Genomic DNA, 24720 nt, shown 5'->3' with positions numbered 1-24720 from the left:
CCACAATTTAATTTTGTTATCTAATTGGCTGACAAGAGGCGGGGAAGCGTACAGAAGTGGAGAGGGTTTCGGTGGGCCGATCTAGCGCAGTGAAAGTATGCAACCGCAAGAGGAAGGCGGAGCCGGTGCCTGTGATCGGCTGGCCTTCCCTTGCTTAATTTCTGGTGGCTGGTCGAAAATTGCACCGGAATCCTAAAAATACCGCTAAAACAGGTCCTAAGCGAAGAATACATGGCAGAACAATGACGTATACATGTCGAAAGGGCCCGAAAAATCGTATACCGCCACGTGGGGCTTATTTACCTTTCCCAGTGACTCTTTCACGGGCTATCGAATCCTGAAAGTTATCGTCGTGCGCAAAGCGCGCCTTTCTGTATCGGAAGTTACTCGAATATTATCACTGGATCTATATGTTGCCTATGTTGTCGCCGAGCCTTGTAGAATCAAATTAAGTGTTCGAAGGTAATAGTGTAAGTGGTGTACTTTCCAGATGCCACATTCTGGTGCCGGTGAGCAACCACAGCGGTAAAACGTAGGTCACGAACCTAGCTCTTTAGTGAGCGAACCTGTGCCTTGCAAAGCAAGTAATATCCAACACAATGATAGCGGTAAGCACACTCGTCGATAGTTGAAAACCTGATGTGTGCGTCAGACGCGTCGGTGATATATAAGTGACTCGTTGAACTTTCCAGCGCAATTGTTTGTGCTCGCGTAAGTTCTAGAACATACACCTCCATTCTCGTTGTGCAAGCAACCTGATTGCACAAGGCTCGGAGACAACATAGGCAACAGACGGGGCAAGCGATAACATTCGAGAAACTTGCTTTACTGAAAGGCCCGTCAAGGGCTGGGCTATAACATTTAGCATTTGTTAGCCTGTGAAGGACCGTCACTAGGAAATATAAATAAGTACACGTGGCAATACACACAGAGATCAGTTCGTCTGGGCAGCTCCGAGTTACCAGTGCCACAGTGATAGGCGGGTAGCCATATTTATTCCTTTCTAAGCGGTGCAGTATCTGCTTATTCAAAAATAGAAAAATCGGATTGTTCGGCATATTAGTGCATATTCCATACACGCACGTCATTTTGACGTGATATTTCGCCAGTTTGGGTCCCGAGATATTCAGGCGAAGTGGGCGCAGCTTGAGTAAATTCTGTCCTCGATTGTTCGGCCTAATCATGCATAATAAGTGCGTACACGTGATATCAGATGGAGATGTATCGCGGTTTATGTAACGTCGTGTGACGGACAGGCATAGCGGGGATGGTCCGAAAATATTTCTCCCGATCGTGAAGGGCTAGTGGCAGCAATAGAATGGAACAGATTGGAATAGTTTTGCATTTTAGGGCCCCATCTGTTCGACAGGACACCGGAACAATTAATTAGCTGAACGATCGCTTACTTTCAAGTCCGCCGTAATTTTATTGTCAGTAAATGTTAGGCAACGACTTGACGGCAGCTGATGCGGCAAGTTTAGCATAGGCCACGTCGTCTGACGTGCGCGGTACCAAGTGTACATTTAAATTTTCTTCATGTTGTTCTTGCCTCGGGCCACACGAGAGCGCCAACCTTGACGAGGTAGCATGAAGGCTTTCAGTGTTGATGACCGATGGCACCTTTGGCCGGGAGGCCTAATCCACTTGTACGATACACACTGTACTAGCATACCAGCGAGTAAGAACGACACAGGACCAGATAGGAAGCGACACGGACAGTCGCTGACCAGCAGCTTGTTGCCGCGATAAAATGTCACATACAATCCTAATCCATCATGCTACTAGACGCAGTACTTAACAAGAAGAAAACGTACTTGGGGTGAGTGCAGAAAGGCGCAAGTGTTCTTAGCAAGTTTGTCTGGCCGCACCAAGTGCACCTTGTTCAAAGTGCCGCAGGATCACAACGATCACTGTACGGATAGCTGGCACAATTCTCAAGAAATATCTATGAGACTTCATCACCACCTCGGTTTCCTTTTGCCCGTTTGCGTGAGCTTCGTCGAAAGTGCGACGAGGCATTCCGTGCGTAGGCTACCAAAATTGAGCGCGCTTGGCTATAAGGCTATTGCTGGATGTTCCTCCGGGTGCCGTTCTTCTCGTGCCCACTATAATGCCGTAATCGATGCGCTGCTTAACCCGAAAATGTGCACTGCTTTCGAGGGCACCTTCGGGAATTACGGCCTTTCCCTGTCCATGTGGAGAGGCATTCTTTATTAGAGAAACAATTCAGCCACTGCGGACCTGATTAGATATTTCTTGCGCAAATTTCACCTGACCAGTTCACATAGGTTTCTTGCTTCTTCACGAAGAGCCAAGTACAAATGAAAAGAAATTATGGAGGCAGTGTCCGACTTTAGGGCTGACAATTTGCTGCTTACATTGAATTTAAGATAGCTGTATTAAATATTTTCTATAATAAAGCTTTAAAAGCCAATTGCAGATTTTTTATTAGCCAATGTCTTATTTCGCAGTGTGAGATTAACGATAGTTCAGAAAACAAGTGGTCAGCAAATGCGCGCTTCCTTTTCCAATTTGAGAAATAAATGAAATAATTTAGTTTTCAAGAGGGAAATGGGTTTACTTTCGTTGAACTGGAAGTCTAATGAGAGCCGGCACAATTGGAAACACGAAGTGCTGGCATGCAGCCAAACGGCGTAGCTAGAACGCTACTCTTTCAGTGAACCGATGCGGATGCCCGTCTGCGTAGTCGGGCATGTCATCGTACCTACGCACATCGGTCTCTGTAGCTGTGATGTGAGCTCACTTCTACTTCTTTCAAGAAATATGTCAGTGCGACAACATTAGCGATGTCACACGCACGCTTTCAGTCGGGATCGAGCTAGTTAAGGATTAAGTTTTCTTTTGTTGTTGTCTCAGTCACCTCCATAGCGCAAATTCAAGGAAGGAGGCAAATCCTGATCAATGACACATTGATCACGAGCCAACATTTTCTGTCATTGAAAGTGCCCGTGTGACACTAGTTATTTTTTTTTAGTTGTTTCCACTTAGGGTGCCAACTGCGAAATATGTAAACCTTTGGGGACCGAAGCAAAAATGAAAATGGAAAGTAATGTCAGTACAAAAAGTTGTTTGAGTACACGTGCTAGTGCCACCGTTCCACACATATGGGGGTGTAAATTATATCAAGATAAAATGGCAGCCGGGCCGAAAAATCTACGGGCAGCGGTATTCGGCCGCGCTGCTCAGCTCAGAATTCCAAGGCCGACTTTGGGCCGTACAGCAAGCCATGGAGGCCGTACGGGAGCAACAGCTCCCAGTGGCCATCTAGGCTGCCCCAGGCCCGAGCCTCCCAATCGCCTGATTCTAAAGTTGTCTCACTCATGCACTCACCTATGAAACAGACGCAACAGCTTTATGAGTAAGTTTTATATGTGCATAAAAAATCTTTATTATCATCTTCAACAGTCTTATGGAACACCTTTATGATACCACATTTGAAACAAAGCAAGGAAGCAGTTGAGACGAACAACACTTCCCCGATGATTCGCACTGGTGAAATGGTATATTTCAACATTACCGCGGAATTTAACGACCCTATGCGCTATGTACACCATTGATGTCATCCCTGCTGTGCGAAGTCGCAGTATAAACGTCTCTCGCTATTCACTTATTAGCAGCTTATGTACGCACAAACACGCATAATTGTCCTTATGTACACATATAATGAGAACACACCGCACAACAGTCACGCCACGCATTACAAACTCCTGCAGCAAACAACTCGCTTGCTGCATGCACATATTGAACCATGTCAGCCTTAATAAAGTTAAAATCTAGTCACGGAAAAGAAAAAAGAAGAGCAGCACTGCTACAAGCTCAGCTGCGATGGCAGGAGCCAGGCGCTATAGTCCCGCGCCGATAGATGTTTTTTTCTTCCCTTTTGCCGCATTCGTCTCGGAACTGTGAGGCACTTCCAAGCAGCAAGTGGGGATTCCTTGAAGAAAACTGTGCTATTTGAGTGGTAGCTTACACACGAGTGGTGCAGCCTGTTATTACATACCAGCGTGGTGTATTTCACTTTGACATAATAGGACAGTGTACTTTAAGCGCCCTTGTAAGGCTTTGCAGCAACGGCGCTTATTCAACGCTTGCGCAGTGTCCTGCGCAGTGTCTGTCATGCCAGGAGACCCAACACCCATAGGAAACAGAAGTCCCATGCGCCATGGGCAGCTGCGCGATACAGATGCAGCTGCACAAGCCGCCTTTGGAAGTTTACTAGACTAAGTGGTAATTTTCGTGCAAATGAAAATTGAAGCTCGAGAAAGCCGTTGCAGCTCGGAGAACGCTGAACAGTGGTAAGAGCTTGTTTTATAGCTACGCGCGATAATATAGCCTTGATAAAGAAAGCACTGCTCCACAGTTCTGCACTAAAACGATAAACCACGTTGCTGGCTTACTTCGCGCCAGATATCGCTGCAGCGAAGGTAGAAACTTGTGGTTCCGTGTAATATTAGTCACATCTTCCCTCACCTCTCCAGCAGACTAACATATCCCTGTTGTTCGTGTTAACATGCCACCGATGAATCAATGTTTTCTGACGATTACGTCAACGAAGAATACGTATGCTTAGCAGTAATGTTAAGCGCGTGAATGTCGGTGAAACTTCAAGCTAATGCTGAAGTGATATTGTTCTGCAGAAAGCCAACAATCAACACGTATATTCGAAATATATATTCGCAGCGTTTTATTCCTGGTAATGTGGTATAAAGCTGAAAATATGTTTAAGCAAGAAAAAAAAAACAAGCTTTCCATCTTATTATTGGGATTCTGCGGGACATCCTTATATAAGATAGCCCTAAAGGGAATAAACTTGCCAGGCGCGGAAGCAAAACTTGCCTTTTCATGTATCATACATGACCTGTGTTTTACAACATCAGTGTTAAGACGCAAATACCCCTTAAAGACTGACTGAGAAATAGATATGGAGTTTAGGATCATTTCGGCTTCGAGTACTCGACCAGGCTCAGTGAGGCTTCAGCCGCAATTCTGCATCGTCACGCTCATCCTTGCTGCAAAATCATCATGTGGTTTAGTTCGCTGTATGATAAAAACAAGAAATTCACCTACGTTATCAAGCTCTCTTCGTTGTTATGTACAACGTTTGCGACTTCACTCGCGGAAACAGAATTCAAATGGACGTCATATCTCTAAATTCTAACACACAACGTCAGAGCACAAGCCAGGTCCCCTAGCATTTACCATATATTTAACTGGCCTGCTTAACCGGCAAAAAAACAACCATAGTTTATGCTAACAAGGTGCACAGCTTTAACGAGTGTCACAATACCTAATACGAGCTGGCAGAATGTGCATAACGTGTCTTTACAATGCTTCACGCTTTCAAGAACGCATCGCCAGATTTCTGTTTAACATTGTATTCTTATATAACGTCGATAAATATCAGCTGGCTGACTGGCATGATTGATATCAGATAGTCGTCCAGTGTGTGGAATCGTTTGCGAGAAAGCGTTCAATATGTGTTTCGTGAACTCCGGACATTCCTAAAACAAAAGTTGTTACGTGACTTGTCAAGCAGAAATATTTAAATCGCCCAGTAATCAATGGTTACCATCCAGTTGAACGCATAAGTAACAAATATTGCTAACCGGTGAAATCATATAAAAGTGAGAAGAAATCTTTCTATATCTTTAAAAGCACACCATGCAAAATATAGCGCAAGTTATTTGTGCTGCGGTTTCCAGTATTTTGTATCTCCTTGTGACTTAGTTGTTCTTGAGTCGATAGGCTTTACGACTTGCTAATGTAATACCCGGCTAAATTCAACCTTGCCGTTAGTAGTAATAAAGCGAGCAAATTTATCAAAGTTTCCAAAATGCACGTACGTGCAGATTTCCTGCGTCCTTCGCAATGTAGACAGACATTGCTGCACGGCTTTTTACTCAGTCGCGCTCTCAGAAGTAACCAGGAGTCGCGCTAATTCCGTTCATTACGCCAACACTCTGCTACGTAATGGCAGTTTTAATACAGGATCTAATACAGGATAACATAACGCTAGACACTGCACGTTATTGAAAATAAAAAAAAACACTCAAGAGTTATCCGAATGTTTTATCGAGCACTATAGCCAAAACTTCTCATGTATGTTGTTCACCAATATGGCAAAACTATCCGTGCTATGTACTCACATATGCGTAAACACAAAACGAAAAGACACATAAAGTATGCGAGGTTTAAAATACAGCATCTAGCACTTTGTTCGACTTTGCACTTTGTAAGCCACGCACGAAGTGCGAAAGGGTGCATGTTTCACACACGTGACCTTTGAGATCGTTCATCCACAGGAACACAATCCTGTTCGTTTGCTGCCGATGACGCTTGAGCTGTGTGTTCCGGCGATAAGGACTCCAGTCCTTGGGGAAGAGAGCAACACGCTCGCCGGCTAACGGGAAGTCATTCTCAAATGTCCGTCTCCACCGAGGGCAAGTGATGCTGATGGAGATGAGGCTGCTGGTGCATGTCGTGCGGCAGCGTTCTCCGCAGAGAGCCACCGCTCCTGACGCTGTGAGGCGAGTGCCGAGGACAGGCGACCCTGGGAGGCGACGGTGGTGTCGGGCAACCTTGGAGACCCAAGCTGTACAGGCCCTTGCCGTCTCCCCCACCTGACGAGAGAGACAGCATGCCCGACTCCAGCTCGTCGAGGCGTTTGCTCACCAGAGCGGCTACTTCCAGGTTGTCCAGCTTGTCTTTGCCGCTGATGCCTACAAGCGCGGGCTGCGCATACAAATAAATGTTACTGATGGGGCCTTCAGTTACAATTTCATTGGAACAATTGCCTGATTTTTCGCATACCTTCACTGCCTCCCTTTCTCGATGAAGCACTTACATTTCCGCACATTCTTCAATTAGTTTGCTCAAATTCTGCTTTTCTAGGCTGAGTAGCACGTCTGAACTCATACGCACGCTGACAAAAAACTGTGTTTCACTAAATAGCTTTACTTTTTCGACTTCTCTCTCTCTCTCTCTCTATGTCTCTCTCTCTCTCTCTCTCTCTCTCTCTACGCGCGAATAAGAGCAAACGAATGGATGCGTTATCCGCTGGCTAGATGAAAGGGTGAGGCAACATAGAAGCGGGATTGTAGCATGATCTTGTAGCATGATTTTAGTCAGAAAGCATGGACGTCAACGGTAGGATACAAAGGCTATAATATCACGGCCGGGACCTTCGTTTAAATGAAAAGGATAGTAGCTTCATCGACCATATGAACTTGTAAAGATTCGCTTACTAACTAAATTAACAATGATAGAATGTGTAAGTGCCACGCAACGAGGACGTAGAAGGAAACAGACACACAGAGACAGCACTGTATTTGTGTGTCTGCTTCTGTCTACGTCGTTTTTCGGTCGCGCTTACACGTTCTATCATGAATTCAAACCAGCTGGCTCACCAAGGTGTTTTAACTAAATTAACCAGCACGGCGTCACGCTCGCACACGTAAACATGAACACATATCGCTTGATGAGCGCGGAAACTCTGTCAAAATTCTGGAGTGAGGAATCGCGGCAGCAGCAAGCAAACTGACCTTCGTGCACTTCTCGCTTCAACGGGAACGAAACGTCAAAATCACAGCGCATACAAAGCTACAGGCACTACGCGCAGTCTACAGACATTGCACATTGCTTTGAAGAGGAGGCCCACGCGGGCGCGCACTTTAGCCACGTCACACACCGCTTTCAAGACACACGAGCGTCACCAGAGCGTCCCTACGGCGTCCGCCAAAGGCGTCTACTACGGCGTCCGCGATTGGTGTGACCAACGGCGTAGTAGACGCCGTGGTTGTCTCCACTTTTTACTTAGCGGCGGGCGAGGAGGTCCTCGAGGCACCCTAGCAGTCGCCTAAGAAGTACGCCCCTCCTACCTCGCCTGACCCCTTTACCTCACGCGCTACAGGAGAGGGCACGCATCCGGGCGGCCTTCCTCGCTCATGCACGTGAGATTGAACCGCGTTTGCCGGTTCACTCTCACACACTTTCACTCGCACATAAGCATAAGGCGCGCGGCGGCGGTTTTATCGCCCTTTGACTTTATACGGAACATCACGGCGACAGCGACGGCAGAAATCCGCCTGGAGTGTCCATATAATTGCTGTCGCAATAAAAGGTTGAGGTGTAATATCAACACGATAAAATATCGCGCCTACGCTTTTCCTACTTTACCTCACAGATGGTAGCCATGTCGCCGAGACACTGAAATATGTAATACCATGCGTTAAAGTGATTAACATTGCAAGGACAACGGTGGGGACCGAATAGAGAACTTGTACTGTTAAACTTTAAAGCACGTTTTACGAACAAGCCCAGCCTTACACCATTCCATACCATACGGCCCTAAGCAGACTAGTTTAGAGACCCGGCGTGGTTGCTCAGTGGCTATGGTGTTGCGCTGCTGAGCACGAGGTCACGGGATTGAATCCCGGCCATGGCGGCCGTGTTTCAATGGGGGCGAAAAACACTCGTGTACTTAAATTTAGGTGCACGTTAAAGAACCCCAGATAGTCGAAATTTTCGGAGTCCTCCACTACGGCGTGCCTCATATTCAGAATGTGGTTTTGGCACGGAAAAACCCCATAATTTAATTTCAGTTTAGACGTTAATTTTGTACTTGCTTATAGTTCTAAGAAGGCCAGTACGTTCGATTATTGCGCTGTAACAAATGTGCAGGCCGCCCGGAATAAGCAAATTGTAGAGGTACGATCTGCACGAGTCAGTCATCAGAATTAATGAGAATGGCAGACATTAGTGCGATTTCTTTCGCTGCATTTGACTGTGCTATGGTCATTGTGTGAAGCCGCGAGCTTACCTCGTGATTATCATAGCGTACCTTGGGGCTCCAGCCCCAGGGCTTCTTGTCGAGGTAGTCAGCCGTACCGGGTGAATGATTAGAATATCGGGCCATGTGCGGAGCTTGTCCCCTCTCGAGGGAACGGTTGCCCCTGCTCTTCTTGCACCAGAGCAACAGTGCCCCCAACAGGAGCAACAAAAGTGCTCCTCCAACGACACTGAGAGCAATATATGTGCTCTGGAACATGGGATCTGAAACAATAGAGCAGTGCCGCAAGATATCATGTTGAATTGAGAAACAGCGACCGTACTACCGATGTTTAAGGCAGTTTAAGACATCACAAGATTATGTCCAATGCACAAAGTGACGCTTGAAAAATGCATAAAAGCTCTAATAAGGCACTGCACAAACTCATACGTAGAATAATATATTTTCTGCTTTGTGTCGTCACCAAGCTAAATGGGCAAAACTTTAAACACTCTAAAATAATTTAGTCGTATGTACGCTCTTCGCAAAACAGCGCTAAATTCGAAGATGACACAGAAAACCGAGGTGACACGAGCAGTTTTACATTAATTGACCGCTTTTTTTTGTAATGAATGGAAGATAAATGGAAGTGCCGTGGAACATTTAAGTTACCCTGTTGAGCCACCTGACTGACGGGCTTTGATACAGCATTGCTGAAACGGTCCAAATTCAAATGTAAATGGAATGATTTTATTGATGGCAAATACCCCTTACCATAAAATTTGAATCCTATGACGTGGCATCTTCCTCCTGCCATATCAGACGAACTGCAACTATAGGAAGAAAAAGAAATACCGGTGATTAAAAACACCGGATGCTCATAGCACACTGCATTATAAGAGGACACCCGAAAATTTGCGAAAATGCCGCTGAAGTCACTAAGTGACTGCAATCCTTACCTTGAGAATGCGGTCTCACTCACGTGTTAATACCATTAGCTGACACTTACAAAACCAACGGGTAAATGCAACGACTTTCTTTCTTTACGAGCAGTGTTTTATGTTTCATTCAAACCGCACCGCTTGGATATGCCTACGTGAGTAAAGCACGAAAACAAGGATTAGCTTTCGGGCTATGAGTGCACTACTCAATTATAAATAGTGTAAGATTCTTCGCAGTGCATTGGCTGTTTCTAAGAAGTAGGCGTGTATCATGTCTCACCGGGAAACCATATCACGGCATCATACGCAAATGGCGCGTTCTACCGTGACAGATTGCATTATAGTACGTAAAAACATTCCGTACTGCGAACTTGCTGAGGTGGAAATATGTTTGTCCTAGCGAGCAGCAGTGAGTGGAAGACAGCCCAGATTAGCTATTTGTTCGGGTGCAGGAGGTTTCCTGCACCGGAACAATTTCACAAGCTTCAGTGTGTGACGCAAGGTAGGACTGACTCTTTATGCAACAAAAAACATTAGGTGCAGCTCAAGTCTTCCGTAGTTCTCAAATATATGAACTGCACACGAAAATTTGGGCTAGAAGAAATTACCACTTTGTATAGGTGCCAACGGCTTGAGCTTGGACGTTACAACTTAAGGTGCAGCGCACATGCTATTCGGGTTTTGAAAGTCCGGAAAATAATTGCTTCAGATCATAGAGTTAATACACTACCTGTAGAGGAAAAGCTGGGTGAAAAAGTGGTAACCATAATGACGCCGCCATGTTGCTATTTCCTTATTGTAGCGCTAAAAATAAAGATACCGTGCGAAAAGAAGCATTTTACGTAGCACGTAAGCCTGGACATTGTGTAAAGCTTGTTGCGTATATTTTTAGACAAATTCTGTGGATGTTTCTAAAATTTCTGTGTAGCATTTGCGGTGCATGAAAGGACGCGTTTTGAGGCGCCTGAACCAGATGGCGCCACCATACCGAGGGAGCGCCATCATACCAATCTCATCTCGTCGGCTGTGCCTGCGCGCCTGCCCAGCGTGTCAACATGGCGGCGCCATAGCGGTTGCCATTTTCCATGCATGTACAATACGGGTAGCTGCGCCTCTAAATTTCGTTATACTAATTTCATACTTCAGAGCCTAGGTTTCAAATTGACAATTTACAATTTTATATGCTACGTTTCTGCGAGAACTGGTTTCGCTACGAACCAGCGTGCTACTACGTCTTACCTAAGCTGCGGCAATCGCACCACATTCCATATCAGTGAGAGTATTCGCCAAGGTAAACCTAAAGACAATATATGGGCTTCGCGTGGCTCTACTAAAATATGTTGTGTGTTGTGCACGAACTATCAAGCATACCTATCTACGAGTCATGAGATACAATAGCATGATCGTATTTTGTTGAGCTGTGAGCCTTCACAGCAAATTTCTTCATTGTGACTTACCCAGCGCTTGATGCGTTTGGCAGCGCCGATGGCAGGACCGTAGGAATTGTTGGCAACTCACTTGGTGCTGTCATGTCTGGAACTGATATACTGAAGGATAAGTTGTTCATCTTGATGTTTTTCTGCACAGTTACACAACTCTGATTTGTGTTAGAATTAAAGGTTAAAATGCACTTTCAAGGAAAGTAACATTTCCATGTCGAAAAGTACATCACGGATTGCCTTTACATCGAAGAGCATCAAGCTTCGACTATCTGAAATAGTAATACAAGTACATCCATCAATGCTATCGTATATACGGTTGAAAGCGTGATTTTTTATGTAGTGCAAAATAAACTGTCCTAAATTCGGTTTTAGTCACTTACAAATATCGTGTGATCACTCAATACAACAGAGAGGAGCTTGGGTTTTTTGTATAGCTTCTTCTAAACCCGATCGCTCACTAGTTTCGAGTACCGTATTTATGCATCGGAATATCAGGTTTCCAGAAAGCGAGAAATATCGCAAAACAGTGCGCTGTATACGCGCAAATCGTCATAACGAAGGGTTCGGCAGCGAAATCATTGAAATCCTAACACTGAAAAGATGTACCGGAATTAATGGTCCTGTTGTGACGTGTAATGCTTATGATTTGAGCGACTTTAGCTACAGGAACGATTTTGCTCAAGCTGCGGTAAATGACATTATATCCTCGCCTCTGACGGCTTTTATAGGCGTTTAAAAGCATTCTTCGATGAGAAATTTTTGCTTCAATGCTGCAGTAGTCAAGCTGCAGGTCTCTAGAGAAATTCGGGTCCTTTAAAGTAAAGCGTTCATCAGCTGTTCCACGAGATTCACGCGGAAGGTTGTCTGGCCGAGTAGATTTGGCCGGTCCCAGAGCCAATGTAATCAAACCAGGGCGAATTCAGGATGTAGTTTAATGAAAGATGTTAACTCGGTGGGACGATCCTCGTACCAGCGCAGGTTGTGCGCACTCGAAAGGACTTTAATGTGGCTTCTAATGGTGTCCAATCCTATAGGCAATGTGCAACGTCACTGCACACGCACAGGCCTGTCAGCATTAACGAATGGAGGTCATAAAGAAGTGTCCACGACAGCATATTTGAGCACGTCTACAAGGAAACTATAGCTTGATTTTGACAATCGCTATCTAATAGTTTTGTTCAATTTTCTGCTTCTTCTTCCATCCGCGGCATCTACCGACTGCTCTTTGCACAGTACGTTCTTCAAGATTACTCAGCCACTCTTAGAAATTCAAGACATTGTGGGGAGTCCGAAGTGGTTACTACATACTCAGTTTCCTTTATTTTCTCTATGTCAACGCTAGACAACCGGCTGCAACGGTTTTGTGATGGTAGCTGTAGGAATTCTGGTCATAAGAGCTTACAATTGTAGCAGACGCGAACATCCGCCACTATTGTAAGCGCTCGCAGAACACTGCGCGACAAAGCGCAGCGCGCTTACGCTCCGCAGGCAAGGCCACTGTACAATAGAAGCGTTTGCATGAGCACACGCAAGAAAATTTCGTGCGGCTTGCGCACGCACACCGTTTCGTTCACCGGAAAAAAACTACATAGAGTTTGGGGTATACGCAACCCACTCGACTCCCCAATCTAATTCTCTCTACCGACTGCCACGGACGCCACTACTCTCTGGGAGAGAACGCTTGCATTTGTTTGAGTTTTCTGGGCAACAACACTGAGTCTAGCTATTCGGACGCGACCATCGACGACAGTGTCCGCAGTAGTTTATAGGACACGGGTTCCATGACAAATGCGAACGTCTTCAATGGCGCGTGGCGCATCTACCCTATGGCAAGGCAAGACTACTAGACACGTTGGAATTTTGAATTCGCGGCTATGCGCCTATACTTTGCTAGAATTGAGCTATTTGTAAATCCCGCGTTTCGTAGTTGTTTTTTCCATGACCGACTGTAGATGCGCAAAACTATGCCTAAGCCTTTTGAGGGGTGCAACGTGAGTTGAACGCCGACACAGTGCTTCATGTGGTAAGCCAGCCAAATACAAGAAAGCACATCGTACATGTTGAGCAATGCCTTGAATCTGGCTGGCTGGGGCAGGCACAGATGTGCCCGTGTGGCCTGTACAAGCACAGGTGGGAACATCCACCATTCCTCACACTGCAGGAGTTTGTACCTGAAAGTGAAAAAGAACACGCAAGGAAAAACTTCAGCGGCAAGAAAGATCAAGATGCCAAGAATGAGAAAATCCATCTATAGATGACCGTAAGACCGTAAGAATCAAGGCGATGGCACAAATATATATATATATATATATATATATATATATATATATATATATATATATATATATATATATATATATATATATATATATATATATATATATATATATAAAGAAGAGACGTGAAATTCCTATGTTTGCATTGCCGAGGAAGCGTATCTTAACGCGCCAGTATTGCTATTGCGTAACCATACAGCGTGCAGAAAAGTATTGCTGCCTGAGCGTCAACTTGAATATAATTGTGGCAGAAGAAAATGCTATCAGTACAGGAGTTGGGGTTCTGGCAAAGTCTGCGCTTTCAGCTGTCATGAGCAGTTGTTAAAGCAATTTTTTTAAGCGTGAGCATAAAAAAAAAAAAACTGAGGTCATAGTTCTGGGCTCGGCGAGCAGTGAATGAGCAGAATGCAATAATAGTGAAAAAAGATGACAACTACCTTGTGCTAGTGAGTTCTCAATCTTGTACGGGGGGCCGCGGCATAAAGAGCAATTGTAACGCATTCGCAATTAATTTTTTCACCAAAGCTCAGCGTAAAAAAAAGCTTATTGAAAATTTACTAAAGTTTCGGTTTCAAGTCTCAAAGCGAGGCGCAGTCACTGCGGGTTCAGAGGGGGTCCCCAAGGGCGAGAGGTTAGCCCGTGCCACTTCATCCAGCCTTTCCCCCGCCTGAAAAAGCTCGACAATGAGGCTAACACCCCCTCTCTAACTCGAAGAAGGCCTCCGTGGATATGTCACCACTGGACAAAACTTCCAAATTCCCCCAACAAATCAAGCGCTGAAAGAAAGGGCATAGATTACCACTCTGCCTGGAACGCGCCACCATCTTGATCTCCATCAGGTACTCAATGTTTTCCCGAATGATGACACGCTCAGCACCGGTTTCTTTGTGAGCTTTTTCAATGGCTTTAGTGTGCCAGTCTGTCCAGTATATGTAGGACTGGTACTGCAAAGGACAAAGGGTCGCCAAAGTAAAGAATGACCGCATGAATAAGTGAGAAACCGCGGCGACACTACAAGTGACGTAGAAAAAACTACAAACATAGACCACGAATAGACCAGAGGAGCCATGCCACGGGAGAATACGGGAGCAATAGATGACGAAAGGCTCGAACATATGCAACTTTCGGTTGAGAAAAAAAAATTTGAAACCGAACAAAACTTCCGCTTTGTAAATGGGGGGGGGGCATTGTCCAGGTCACATTAAAATAAATTTTCATGAGCGACAAGATCTAAATACATGGAGAATGGTGGCAATGTTTAAATATATAATATCGCTATATATAATTAGTAAAATAATCGACCTTGCTTGATCTCGCCTGTAATCGTATGTGTATTGGCGAACAAATAATCGCAAGACAAACGAAATTTTCCTACGAATAAATACAGGACTGAGCACACTGCGTAAAATAATCACTTTAATATGTTGGCCGATTAAAATTGTTCCTGCGTTTCGAATTTTTGCTCATGGAGCCTGTATATTACAGCAGCAGATGATCCAGTTGGTTCATTTTGTTTCACTGAGGGTATTACTTCGTCGAAATGAACAGCGCAGCTTTTTTTTTTTTTAAATCCTGCGTCATTGGGGGATAAACACAGGGGAATATCTAGGAAGAAAATTCCTGACACATCGTCACTGATAGGAATGAATCATTCGTGCTGTTAATCTGCCCATTTATTTGTACAACCTATGTTATAGTCACCTGAGTAAGTCCGAAGGGGTGAGACACTCCTTCAATGAGCTTTTGTCTGCTCTTGCCGTTGAGGTCCGAAAACTCGATGCAGTCCAACTGAGCATCCACCCAGTACAACCTTTCCGTCTCGTAGTCAATGGCCAATCCATTGGGCCAGCCAAGGTCTGTGGCTATCATTACCCTTCTCGCGCTGCCGTCAAGGAATGAGCGTTCAATTTTGGGCAGCTTGCCCCAGTCTGACCAGAAGATGTATCTGAAGAAAGGCAAATATTAAAAAAAAGTTATTAAGTGACCCCACTTTTCAGCGCAGACACTCGTCTGGCTTTGCTCTATGCAGTACACGTGTAGTAGAACTTGGCTACTGAAAAAAAAAAAATCAAATAGCATATGCCGTACGCATGAAACATATTCCGCGCGGTATTTGACAGATGCTCGATCAAGGGGTGCACAGCTGCAGCCGCATGTACAGGGGAAACAAAAGGAAAGCGCCGCGATAACTCGTGCAGTAATGAAAAGTAGACATATTGTTACTATCCGGCCCATATTAATGCGCACATAGCCTCATTCAAAATATGGTGTTCTATCGCAATGCAAAGGCGAGTTTTATTATTATCACTCTGCTGTGCTATGTAAACGCCGCTTGGGGAGCAGTAAAGCTTGCCAGGCATGTCGTACTGCGAGACAGTCTTCGGCTTTTAAGGTTATCAGATTTTCAGCTAACACATTACTTAGTGGTATAATGGCCTGCCGTATTTTGCGCACGCAGTAGAGAACCATCCAAATTTAGTGAGAAGTTGAGTAGTTCTGAGGAACATGGAGTTGTTGAAGTTAACAATATAATGTAGCATTGGTAATCAATTCTAGAGCATAGTGAATGAAGCGCTAACACGAACGACGCAAAGCAAAAAAAAAAGAACTTTTTGGTGACAACTATAGATGTTTCTACTATACTGAAATAAATAGCATACTAACTGCATTTTTTATTTCGACGATTATTATGGACCAACACGTTTAACTCAATATCCTTTTTATTTTAGGTCACGAAAATTGCGACCGTTTTTTTACTGGCTGGAACACGTACGCGCTCAAAATGATTCTGCAATATTTGAATATCTGTGATTTTCGTACAAGGAATCCTTTGTTAAATTCGGTAAGCCAAAAATGTATGTTTCTACCGTGACAAAATTATTATGTGCGACTTTGAAAACTCTCCCGGTAATCTGGCAAAATTCCGGTTGCTATAACTGTGTCAAAAAGTTAAGAATAATAAACGGCTCGTAGCTTTGAAAGTGACATTCGTCTGGATGGATTTAGCTAGAATAAAAATATATGATTAAACATAATGCTGCTGCTCCGCTACTTGACAGAAAAAAAGATGATAAACAAAGCAAGTAGAATAATTGTGCAGCGGCTGTGTTGGAGACCGAATAAGAGTTCCAGCTACGCCACCGTAATGGTTTTGCACACAAAGCACCACCCCTCTTGATCTTTGACTTTCAACACGACTTTCTTCGGAGTGCGGACCGCATATAAAATAAAAAAGATCTTTGAAAATTAAACAAGTATAATGACGCGCAGATTGCTTCGAAGCAAGAAAGATCTGTTGACGTGCACAATATGCTTATAGTCTTGTGAGTCCCCTATATCACACTGTAAATCGGAAATCATTCGATTATGCAGTCATATAAAGGTCCCTTTGCCTCACCCTTTTTCGGGAAAGAGAGCAAGCGCACGCGGCTCGTCCAGGTCAAGGTTTATCAGGAGTTTCCGGCTTGACCCATCAGCGCGAGCAACCTCAATAGTCTGCAAGAAAATTAAGAAAAATGAGATCAAGGCGGGTAAGATCCCTACTGGTTTGAATTTCGAAATATAGTGACCCAATGCAAACGAAGTTATCGAAACACCTGCCTTCGATAAACGTGTGAGAGCCTGCATGATTGACAGTTCCCTCGACTCGCCGCGGTGGCTTAGCGGCTATAAAGTTGCACCGCTAAGCACGAGGTCACGGAATCGAATCCCAGCCGCGGCGGCCCCATTCAACGGTGGGCGAAATGCAAAAGCACCTGCGTCTAGTGGCACGCTGAAGATTCACTTGCGGTCAAAATTAATCGGGAAACCCCCACTAAGGCACGTTTCATAAACCGTGGTTTTCGTACGTTAAACCCCAGAACTAATTTCAATTCGATTCAACCATTTCCTCGGCCCACTCTTCTTTTTTTTTTTTCACCGCAACAATAACACACATATGAGCCTGTAAATAATGTGGGTCCTGCTTATTGTTTTATTCTTTACCTGCACGGTGCCTGGGGCGTCTCCGTGATGCGGCTACACGTTTTGGGAGTGAACCAATGCATGTTTTTTCCGACAATGTTTAAGACTAGGTAGTGAAGACTGAGGCGTGCGTCGCCATTATGCGTGACAGATTGCTTACCTTGCGTCGTGAGTCGGCCCAATAAATGTTCTTCGCAATCCAGTCTAGTGCTAAACCATCAGCGGCTTCTAGATCACGGTCTATAATGACTTCCACATTGCTACCGTTTAAGTCCACTCTCCTAAGATGAGAAGCAAATGGTAAAATTGCACTGAATCAGTGTGAGCAAGTGAGAGCTGTTTCACATACGATATGCCGCATCTTACTAATTTACTAAAGCCTATTGCTGGTATTTCACATACTGTGTTCCATATTCTTTGCAGCGTAATTGACATTCAATGAGCGGCAATTTCTTTCATTACTATAATTATAAGATTTCCAGCCTTTAACTGTAATATTAAGGTACAAAGAAAACATAGCTGAAACAGATAACTACGAATGAAGGATATGGTAGAGCTCGTGTCTAAACAAGTATTTTTGCGCCGAATAAAAAAAGAACATACAGTGCCAACAATCAGCTATTTACAATGAAAGCGCAACTATTCCAGTCTATTTTCCTCATTTTTCTGAGGCGACAATTCAATTCTATTGGCAGGATCTAATCAATGTGATTTAGCTTGTATTTGGGTAACATCATCAGACCTTAGTTCCAAAACGGTAGAGAACACCCATGTTATAAGGAAGGATTCTTACCTAATCACATCAAGTGTAACATCAGTGTAGTAGAGCTTCCATTCGTCGTAGTTAAAGTCAACTGCCACGGCGTTGTAGACATCATTCAGAGGTAGATGCATATCAGTGTTGTCGGCAGTGTCTAACGAAATTTTCCGAAGGCTACCACGGTTGGCAAATAACAAAAACGCAGATGGTGCTGAAAATGAAAAGCAGGGAATTGGTGACCGGAGTTTGAATCTACGTTATTTCTACATCAGCTTTGCTAAACGAACACTTTTAAATTTTATTTTATCTTCAATTGGTTCGTGCAAACCTCGCTTAAACCGGCCATTACAAAAATTCATTCACAACATTTTCTGTAGGAAATTCCCGAAAGTCCTGCCGAATGGCTGATAGCTGCACATTATTTCTTGTTTTATCGCACCTTCAACAGAATACAACAAGCTCCGGGCGATGATAAAGTTTCCTCAGCGTGCTTACCTTCGTAACATGTCCTATCGTCAGATTTGAGAAGAATTCCAGTTGGACACGCACACGAAAATCCATGCGGCTTTCTGAGGCACAAGTGGCTACATCCTCCATTGGTCCTTCCGCATGAGTTGATGCCTGTAAGGCAACTTTCTTCCTCAGCTCGTGTCAAGGCAGTACTGCAACTATGCTGAGAAATATGTAGGTATTGTAGTCTTAGGTCGCGATAGATTGTGAGGAAGAAGGAGGGAGGTGGAGCGTGCGATATTAATATGGATTTGTCGCATAATATCATTTTAGGTTGCAAATTTGTGTAGCCGTTATAATTTCTGTATTTTGTGAACGCTGGAGATATGGCACACATAACAGAATAATTCAGTAAAACTATGCTATAGTGAAACTGCTAGAAGGCAGTTATTTGCTTCTTATGGTGAACGTTTTCCTAAAATACAAGCGTTTCGAAACCAGCGAAGCAAATAATACAGATGCTGTATTAAGGTTCTGAATACTTTAAAATAACACTGGATCTTTAATTAGTCCGGAACACATAGTGGACAACGTCAGTCATCGCCTTGGGTGGCAAGCGCCCCACAAGGAAACAGTAAACAAACCCAGTAGCGAGATACAGGATTCTCAAATACACCACCATGCCTCAAGATGCATGAAACACAAATGATTAAAGCTTAGATTCGACCTCGGTGACATCTTTACAGTTCAACAATGTTTTCAGTTATAGCGGAACTGTACAAAATACAAATTGTGGCTGCTTGTATTTTCCGCAGGGGGTACTTGAAAACTAGCTGCTTCACATTCAGCATCCTTCGTCGCAAGAAATTAAATTTTCATCCATGAAGAGCAAATCAGCATGACGTAAAATCTACGCCTCTATGCTACACTTTCTTGGATAACAATATTTCCTTTCGTAAAACTTCTCTCATATTGAAAATTTCGACAGAACATGTATGTCGTATTCCTTATTGTAGGGTAAGCAAACCTGAATTGTCATTGAAACTCTTTTCGTTCAGCCAATGTGAAGTTACTACAATATCCTTCATGATACAGTGAGGCGAAATCAGCGCTTTTCAAATGTATATGAAATCATAAATGATAACCGCGTTTTTTGAAAAGGTTCCATTTTAAGACTGGGGTGTTCATTTAGTTACGTCGCGCCGAGCAAACGGCAACGACAGAGGGTGCTAGGCATATAGATCGCTAATCTCCCGAATTTCTGGGGATGAACGAAATAATACGCTTGAAGAACGACTCTGCCTATGTACGCCAAAGTGTGCGCTTCCGTTTTCGCCATCGGTGGTTGTGCGTTCACTGCTTCTTTTTGTTCTTTTTTGTTGTTGTTGCGGTACCACTTATGTGGAAACACCAAGCAATTTTTCGTCGTTGTTGTCAAAGTGGCGTTTCCATGGTTCCGCAAATATTTAGGGATATGTATGCTATATGCTAATCCATGCCGTAAGTGCAGGTTATATTGCTGCACTATTCAATCACTGGAGCTGCTCACACTTGCCTTCTGGACTCACGTTCTTGAATAAATTATTCCTCGAAATTCCGAGAATGGCAGCCCACAGATAAATGTCACGAAACAAAATATTCACAGGCCACGCCTTTTATCACAAAACTTCTCAGATTATTAAATATTAAAAGTACGAAACAATATCGGCGTTTGAACCTGAAAGTGATGCACGGTTACTAGCCCGGTTCTTTACGGGCGGCGTAGTGGTGTTGCATGTGCGATACATGCACCGCTACGTGCCCTACACGGTGCATCAAAACATACAAGGGTGCAAGAAGTTTTGCCACACCGGCGTATGTCACGTCCGCGTTAGTCGGACCCTCGTATGGTTACAACACCGTGCGAGAGGTTCAAGCGCGACGCTACACCGTGCTATCGATCGCAGTCAGTGTCTCGTCCTTCGGGCGTAAATACGAATTTTTTAAAAGTATTTCATACAACCCATTACCGTAAAAGCTTTATAATGTTATTAGGACACACAAGAAAAGAAAGCAAGCTCGTAAATAGAAAAAAAGCAAATGAATGAGCGATACGTGCGGTGTGTGTCGTGCCTGCATGGAAGCAAGTATTGCTTATCTTCGCATCGCTGATGTTTCCTGAATAAATTTTATAGCCTGGCCTAGACTTTTCATTGTTTTTCGAGCAGGTGTTTTTCTAAAGCTTCGGTACTCGTCCCCTGACCTGCGTGTCGGGAGGTGGGTAGATCACCTTATCCCTTGGACATTAAAGTTCATTCTATCTCTAAAGCTTTTAGGAGCAAGCATTTTCATTGAGAAAGGTTATTTCAACGCTGCTATACTATCTCAGACTGCTGCTGTGACTGTTACGGTATCTGTACCAGAGGATGAACGGCTAAGGTATAGTTCATTCAAATATTCGGCAGTCGAAGTCGTGAGATAACTAGGCGGTATGGAATAGGGCGCATACCACTGTACTGGGTGTTTACACCGTGTATGTCCATGAGACCAGCCAGGTTCGCCCTTATCGTCTGCCCATTTTGGCCGTTCGTGTCAGATCGATGGATGGCCTTTGTCTCCCAGTCGGTCCAGTACAGGTGTCCGGAGAACGCTAACACGCCGTACGGGTGGGCGACGTCTCGTGCAAGCACCTTGCGATTCCTTCCGTCAAGGCCAGTTGACTCGATAACCTATAAAGGGAAACTTCACTTTCTGAGAAGCTGCTCTAATATATATATTTACAGAAAACAAGTTAAGGTCAAGACAATTGTTGTTGTGACTGAAATTGTTGCTTGTGGAGAGCATTATTATACTTGTTTCAGAAATAAAACGCATAAACGTCGGCACGGGGCCGAAAAACCTCTAGCTTGATGAGTCTGAACACCGGAAAGACCCGTCTTGTGATATCTTCGAGTTTCCCATATTAACACCAACTATAAAGCCTTTTGTGGTATCGGAAATATAAAGGGTGTCCCACGTAACTTTAGCTGGACATTAAAAATAGGCAGATACCAAGTAGCTGGACATGACAAAAGTAATGAAAAGCGTCAATGAATCCCGAAAATTCAGGTAGAATTGCCCCTCGACTGCCCGTTCGAGGCACTGCGTGTACTCGTGGGCTTCTTTCACGCTCGGAAAAACACTTTTATCTAGCACGTACTGAGCAGCAGAAACCATTATCGGGAGTTTTTCATGCCACTCTACAATCTTTTGATTGACACTTTTCATCTAATTTTAATATATGAGAAGTTCATCAATAATTAGGACTAATTATTTGCGATGAGTAGAATGAAATAAATAATCTTAGTATCTCCAAGCTACGGCAAACAACATTACTTTGGTTCTGTCCAACTACGTGGCATGCGCATGTTTTTAAGGTTTGGCTAAAGTTACGTGAGACGCCCTGTATATTGATACACTCTAAAAAAGTTTACACCCCTTGGGGTGCATATCTGCCACACAACGATAATCGTCATCCGCCTTGCTTGCGTTTCCTTTCTGGAAAACGCCGCGCCCGCTACTTTCCTGTCGAGAATGCTCCGTCATACTGATCACGCGCATGTCGTTCGTTACTGGGAAGTACCGGGCATACAGCGTTAAAGAAAGGAAATGCGGATAAGACACATGACGCTTATTGTTGTGTGGCAAGGTACAACCCAAAGGGTGTAAACGTTTCTTAGAGTGTACGTGCTCTTTGAAGATATGGGCACTTGTATCTAGCGGGCCGTACCGATAAGCGGTCGCAGGCTGATCTGAGGACGACGACGTGTCTAGATTGAGTTTGTCTGGTCCCCAAGTTGGCCAGTGCATGCTACCGCTTTTACATACACCTCATTAATAGTTTTCCTCCAGTACTCATATATATATATATATATATATATATATATATATATATATATATATATATATATATATATATATATATATATATATATATATATATACACACACGGGGAGATTTATTATTCCAAGTAACATATTTGTTTAAAACAAGAAGTGATATGAACATGTGACACCATGGACCACTTAAACATATATATATATATATATATATATATATATATATATATATATATATATATATATATATATATATATATATATATATATATATATATTAAATTAAAGAAGCGATAAATCAATGGCACAAAACCATTTAAGTGGTCCATGGTGTCACATGTTCATATCAGTTCTTGTTTTAAACAAATATGCTACTCGGAATAATAAATCCCCACGTCATTCTTATGCATAATTTGTGCATACTCATCTTTGCCTTTCATTGTTCGCTCTCCTCTTTAATACCTACAACTCGGAGGGTTTATAAAGCAACGAAAAAATAAAATAAAGAAATAAATGAGTAAATAACACGTAAATGCTGACAACAGTTAACCGCAAAGATTTATTTTATATGCGGGTGAAATTCCTTGTGCACACTGACGAAGTCTGTCGTGCGCCTTTTAAGAAGCAACAACGACAAGGTAAGACTGCGAAAACTAATATAAGAAAGATAGGCAGTTTGGACTCACATGCAGCTTGGCATCAGCCCATACAAGGCGCGATGACTCTTTGTCAAGAGTAAGCCCGTGGGGCCAACCCAAGCCGTCCTGGACCAGGAGGGCTCTGTTTTCTCCATCCATGTGAGCTGATTCAATTCGGATCTTGTTTCCCCAGTCAGTCCAAAACATAGCACTGCGATCCAACATGCCTTCATGAGCTGACAGAAGTGTAACGCAGCGGATTTCAGCGTTTCGTGAAGAGCTCAAATTTCGATCATGTTTTAGGAATAGCTATACAGCGGATTAAAACATATTTGCTACTATTTATCAGAAGGACTACTATCAGAAGGCTATGCAAACGCGAACCTGTTGCTTACGGAGGCTGAGGCCTCTGTGAGGCTTTATGCCTTTAGTCTCAGCCTGCTTTCGTGTGATTGCACGAGAAATAAAATTCAATTCAATTCAATTCAATACATGAACACGGTGGAGTGAGTAACCGTGATGATTTTGAAGAAAGTATTTGAAGCACATATACACTTAAAAAAAACCTTATGAGTAATTTTATATAGTAAACAGACTTTGTAGCCATGTGTAAATGCATTTGAAAAGACAGCACAAATCTGAAAAAAGACGTTTAGAAAACAGGACGGAATAACCTGACAAGAGCTAACGGTACTCTGACACTGAAATAATGCAAATAGAAGCAAATATGCAGCTAACCTTCGCGAGCCGAATAGGAATAATGCTCTCTAAGCAAAAAAAAAGAGAGTGCATTATTTGCATGAATGACCGATATTAATCATAAACGTGTCACTCACAGTAACATTTGAACAAACTTTGGATAGCAATGTGATCTCTTAGTCTAACGGAAGTAAAACCATGTACAAGTTCTCTAGTTTGGGTATGGAACATTTCTTTAGAAAATTTCAGCGATTCTCGAGTGCACCACGAGAGAATTTTGCCTTATGTATATTCTCGTGGCCTGTTTGTTGCTCAAGAGAGCTAGAATGATTATTCAATGGAATTTTGTGGTAGACGCCCTCTTTGAGCACGGGATTTGCGACACTTCGGCCATGCTCCTACGTCAGCATAACAAACGTAGATGTGGCTCCAAAGGGGTTCTGTAGTATTAATCTACGGTAGTATTGGCGCCTTTTTACAGCAATACGTGAATGCTAGTTGAGCGAATTATTTCGGAACTAGTAGTGCAGTGTGATGGCAATGGAAATTATGCTGCATGCCCTGCCACGCTCATTGGTACACCTCTCATGTTGCAAAAGTACTGCGTTTTTAAAGGAAGGGAGCGAAGCGCTTACGCGCACTGCAGAAGTTTCGCCAAGGTCACCTAGCATTGTTCAGGGAAAAAACGGTTATCCATGAAGGGCTTATATTCACACACCTATGGGGTGCGCGAGATTGAAAAGGTTCTGGTGATGGTACAGATTATAATTACAAAGGTCTGAAAAATACTTCTTGACGAAGCATAGACCACCATGTGGTGTCGGTAGTTTGGCAATCACTGTGGTAGCGCGACATGTTTTTATTTCACATGGCAGTTCTCACTAAAACTCGAGCAAAAAAAAAAA

At 43.5% G+C, this 24720-nt stretch overlaps 1 protein-coding gene across 2 annotated transcripts in view; it reads right to left on the bottom strand.

Annotated features, from left to right (window-relative positions):
* Window positions 1-6077: 6077 nt before the first annotated feature.
* The window catches only part of LOC142579685 (low-density lipoprotein receptor-related protein 4-like), a 222404-nt gene continuing 203761 nt past the window's right edge, over window positions 6078-24720 (bottom strand). For both annotated transcript variants that reach the window (XM_075690146.1, XM_075690147.1), the window contains exons 22-34: window positions 23165-23327; window positions 21109-21328; window positions 18666-18791; window positions 18204-18381; window positions 17571-17691; window positions 16845-16942; window positions 15149-15392; window positions 14247-14391; window positions 13229-13342; window positions 11187-11268; window positions 9563-9621; window positions 8840-9072; window positions 6078-6753 (exon numbers count right to left, since the gene is read on the bottom strand). In XM_075690146.1, the coding sequence (XP_075546261.1) occupies window positions 6439-6753; window positions 8840-9072; window positions 9563-9621; window positions 11187-11268; window positions 13229-13342; window positions 14247-14391; window positions 15149-15392; window positions 16845-16942; window positions 17571-17691; window positions 18204-18381; window positions 18666-18791; window positions 21109-21328; window positions 23165-23327 (2098 nt within the window). In that variant the 3' untranslated portion in view covers window positions 6078-6438. The remainder of the gene's footprint in view (window positions 6754-8839; window positions 9073-9562; window positions 9622-11186; window positions 11269-13228; window positions 13343-14246; window positions 14392-15148; window positions 15393-16844; window positions 16943-17570; window positions 17692-18203; window positions 18382-18665; window positions 18792-21108; window positions 21329-23164; window positions 23328-24720) is intronic.

The sequence above is a fragment of the Dermacentor variabilis genome, chromosome 4 (assembly GCF_050947875.1).
Source record: "Dermacentor variabilis isolate Ectoservices chromosome 4, ASM5094787v1, whole genome shotgun sequence".
In the NCBI taxonomy this organism is placed as follows: Eukaryota; Metazoa; Arthropoda; class Arachnida; order Ixodida; family Ixodidae; genus Dermacentor; species Dermacentor variabilis.
This window is presented reverse-complemented; position numbering and strand designations above follow the sequence as displayed.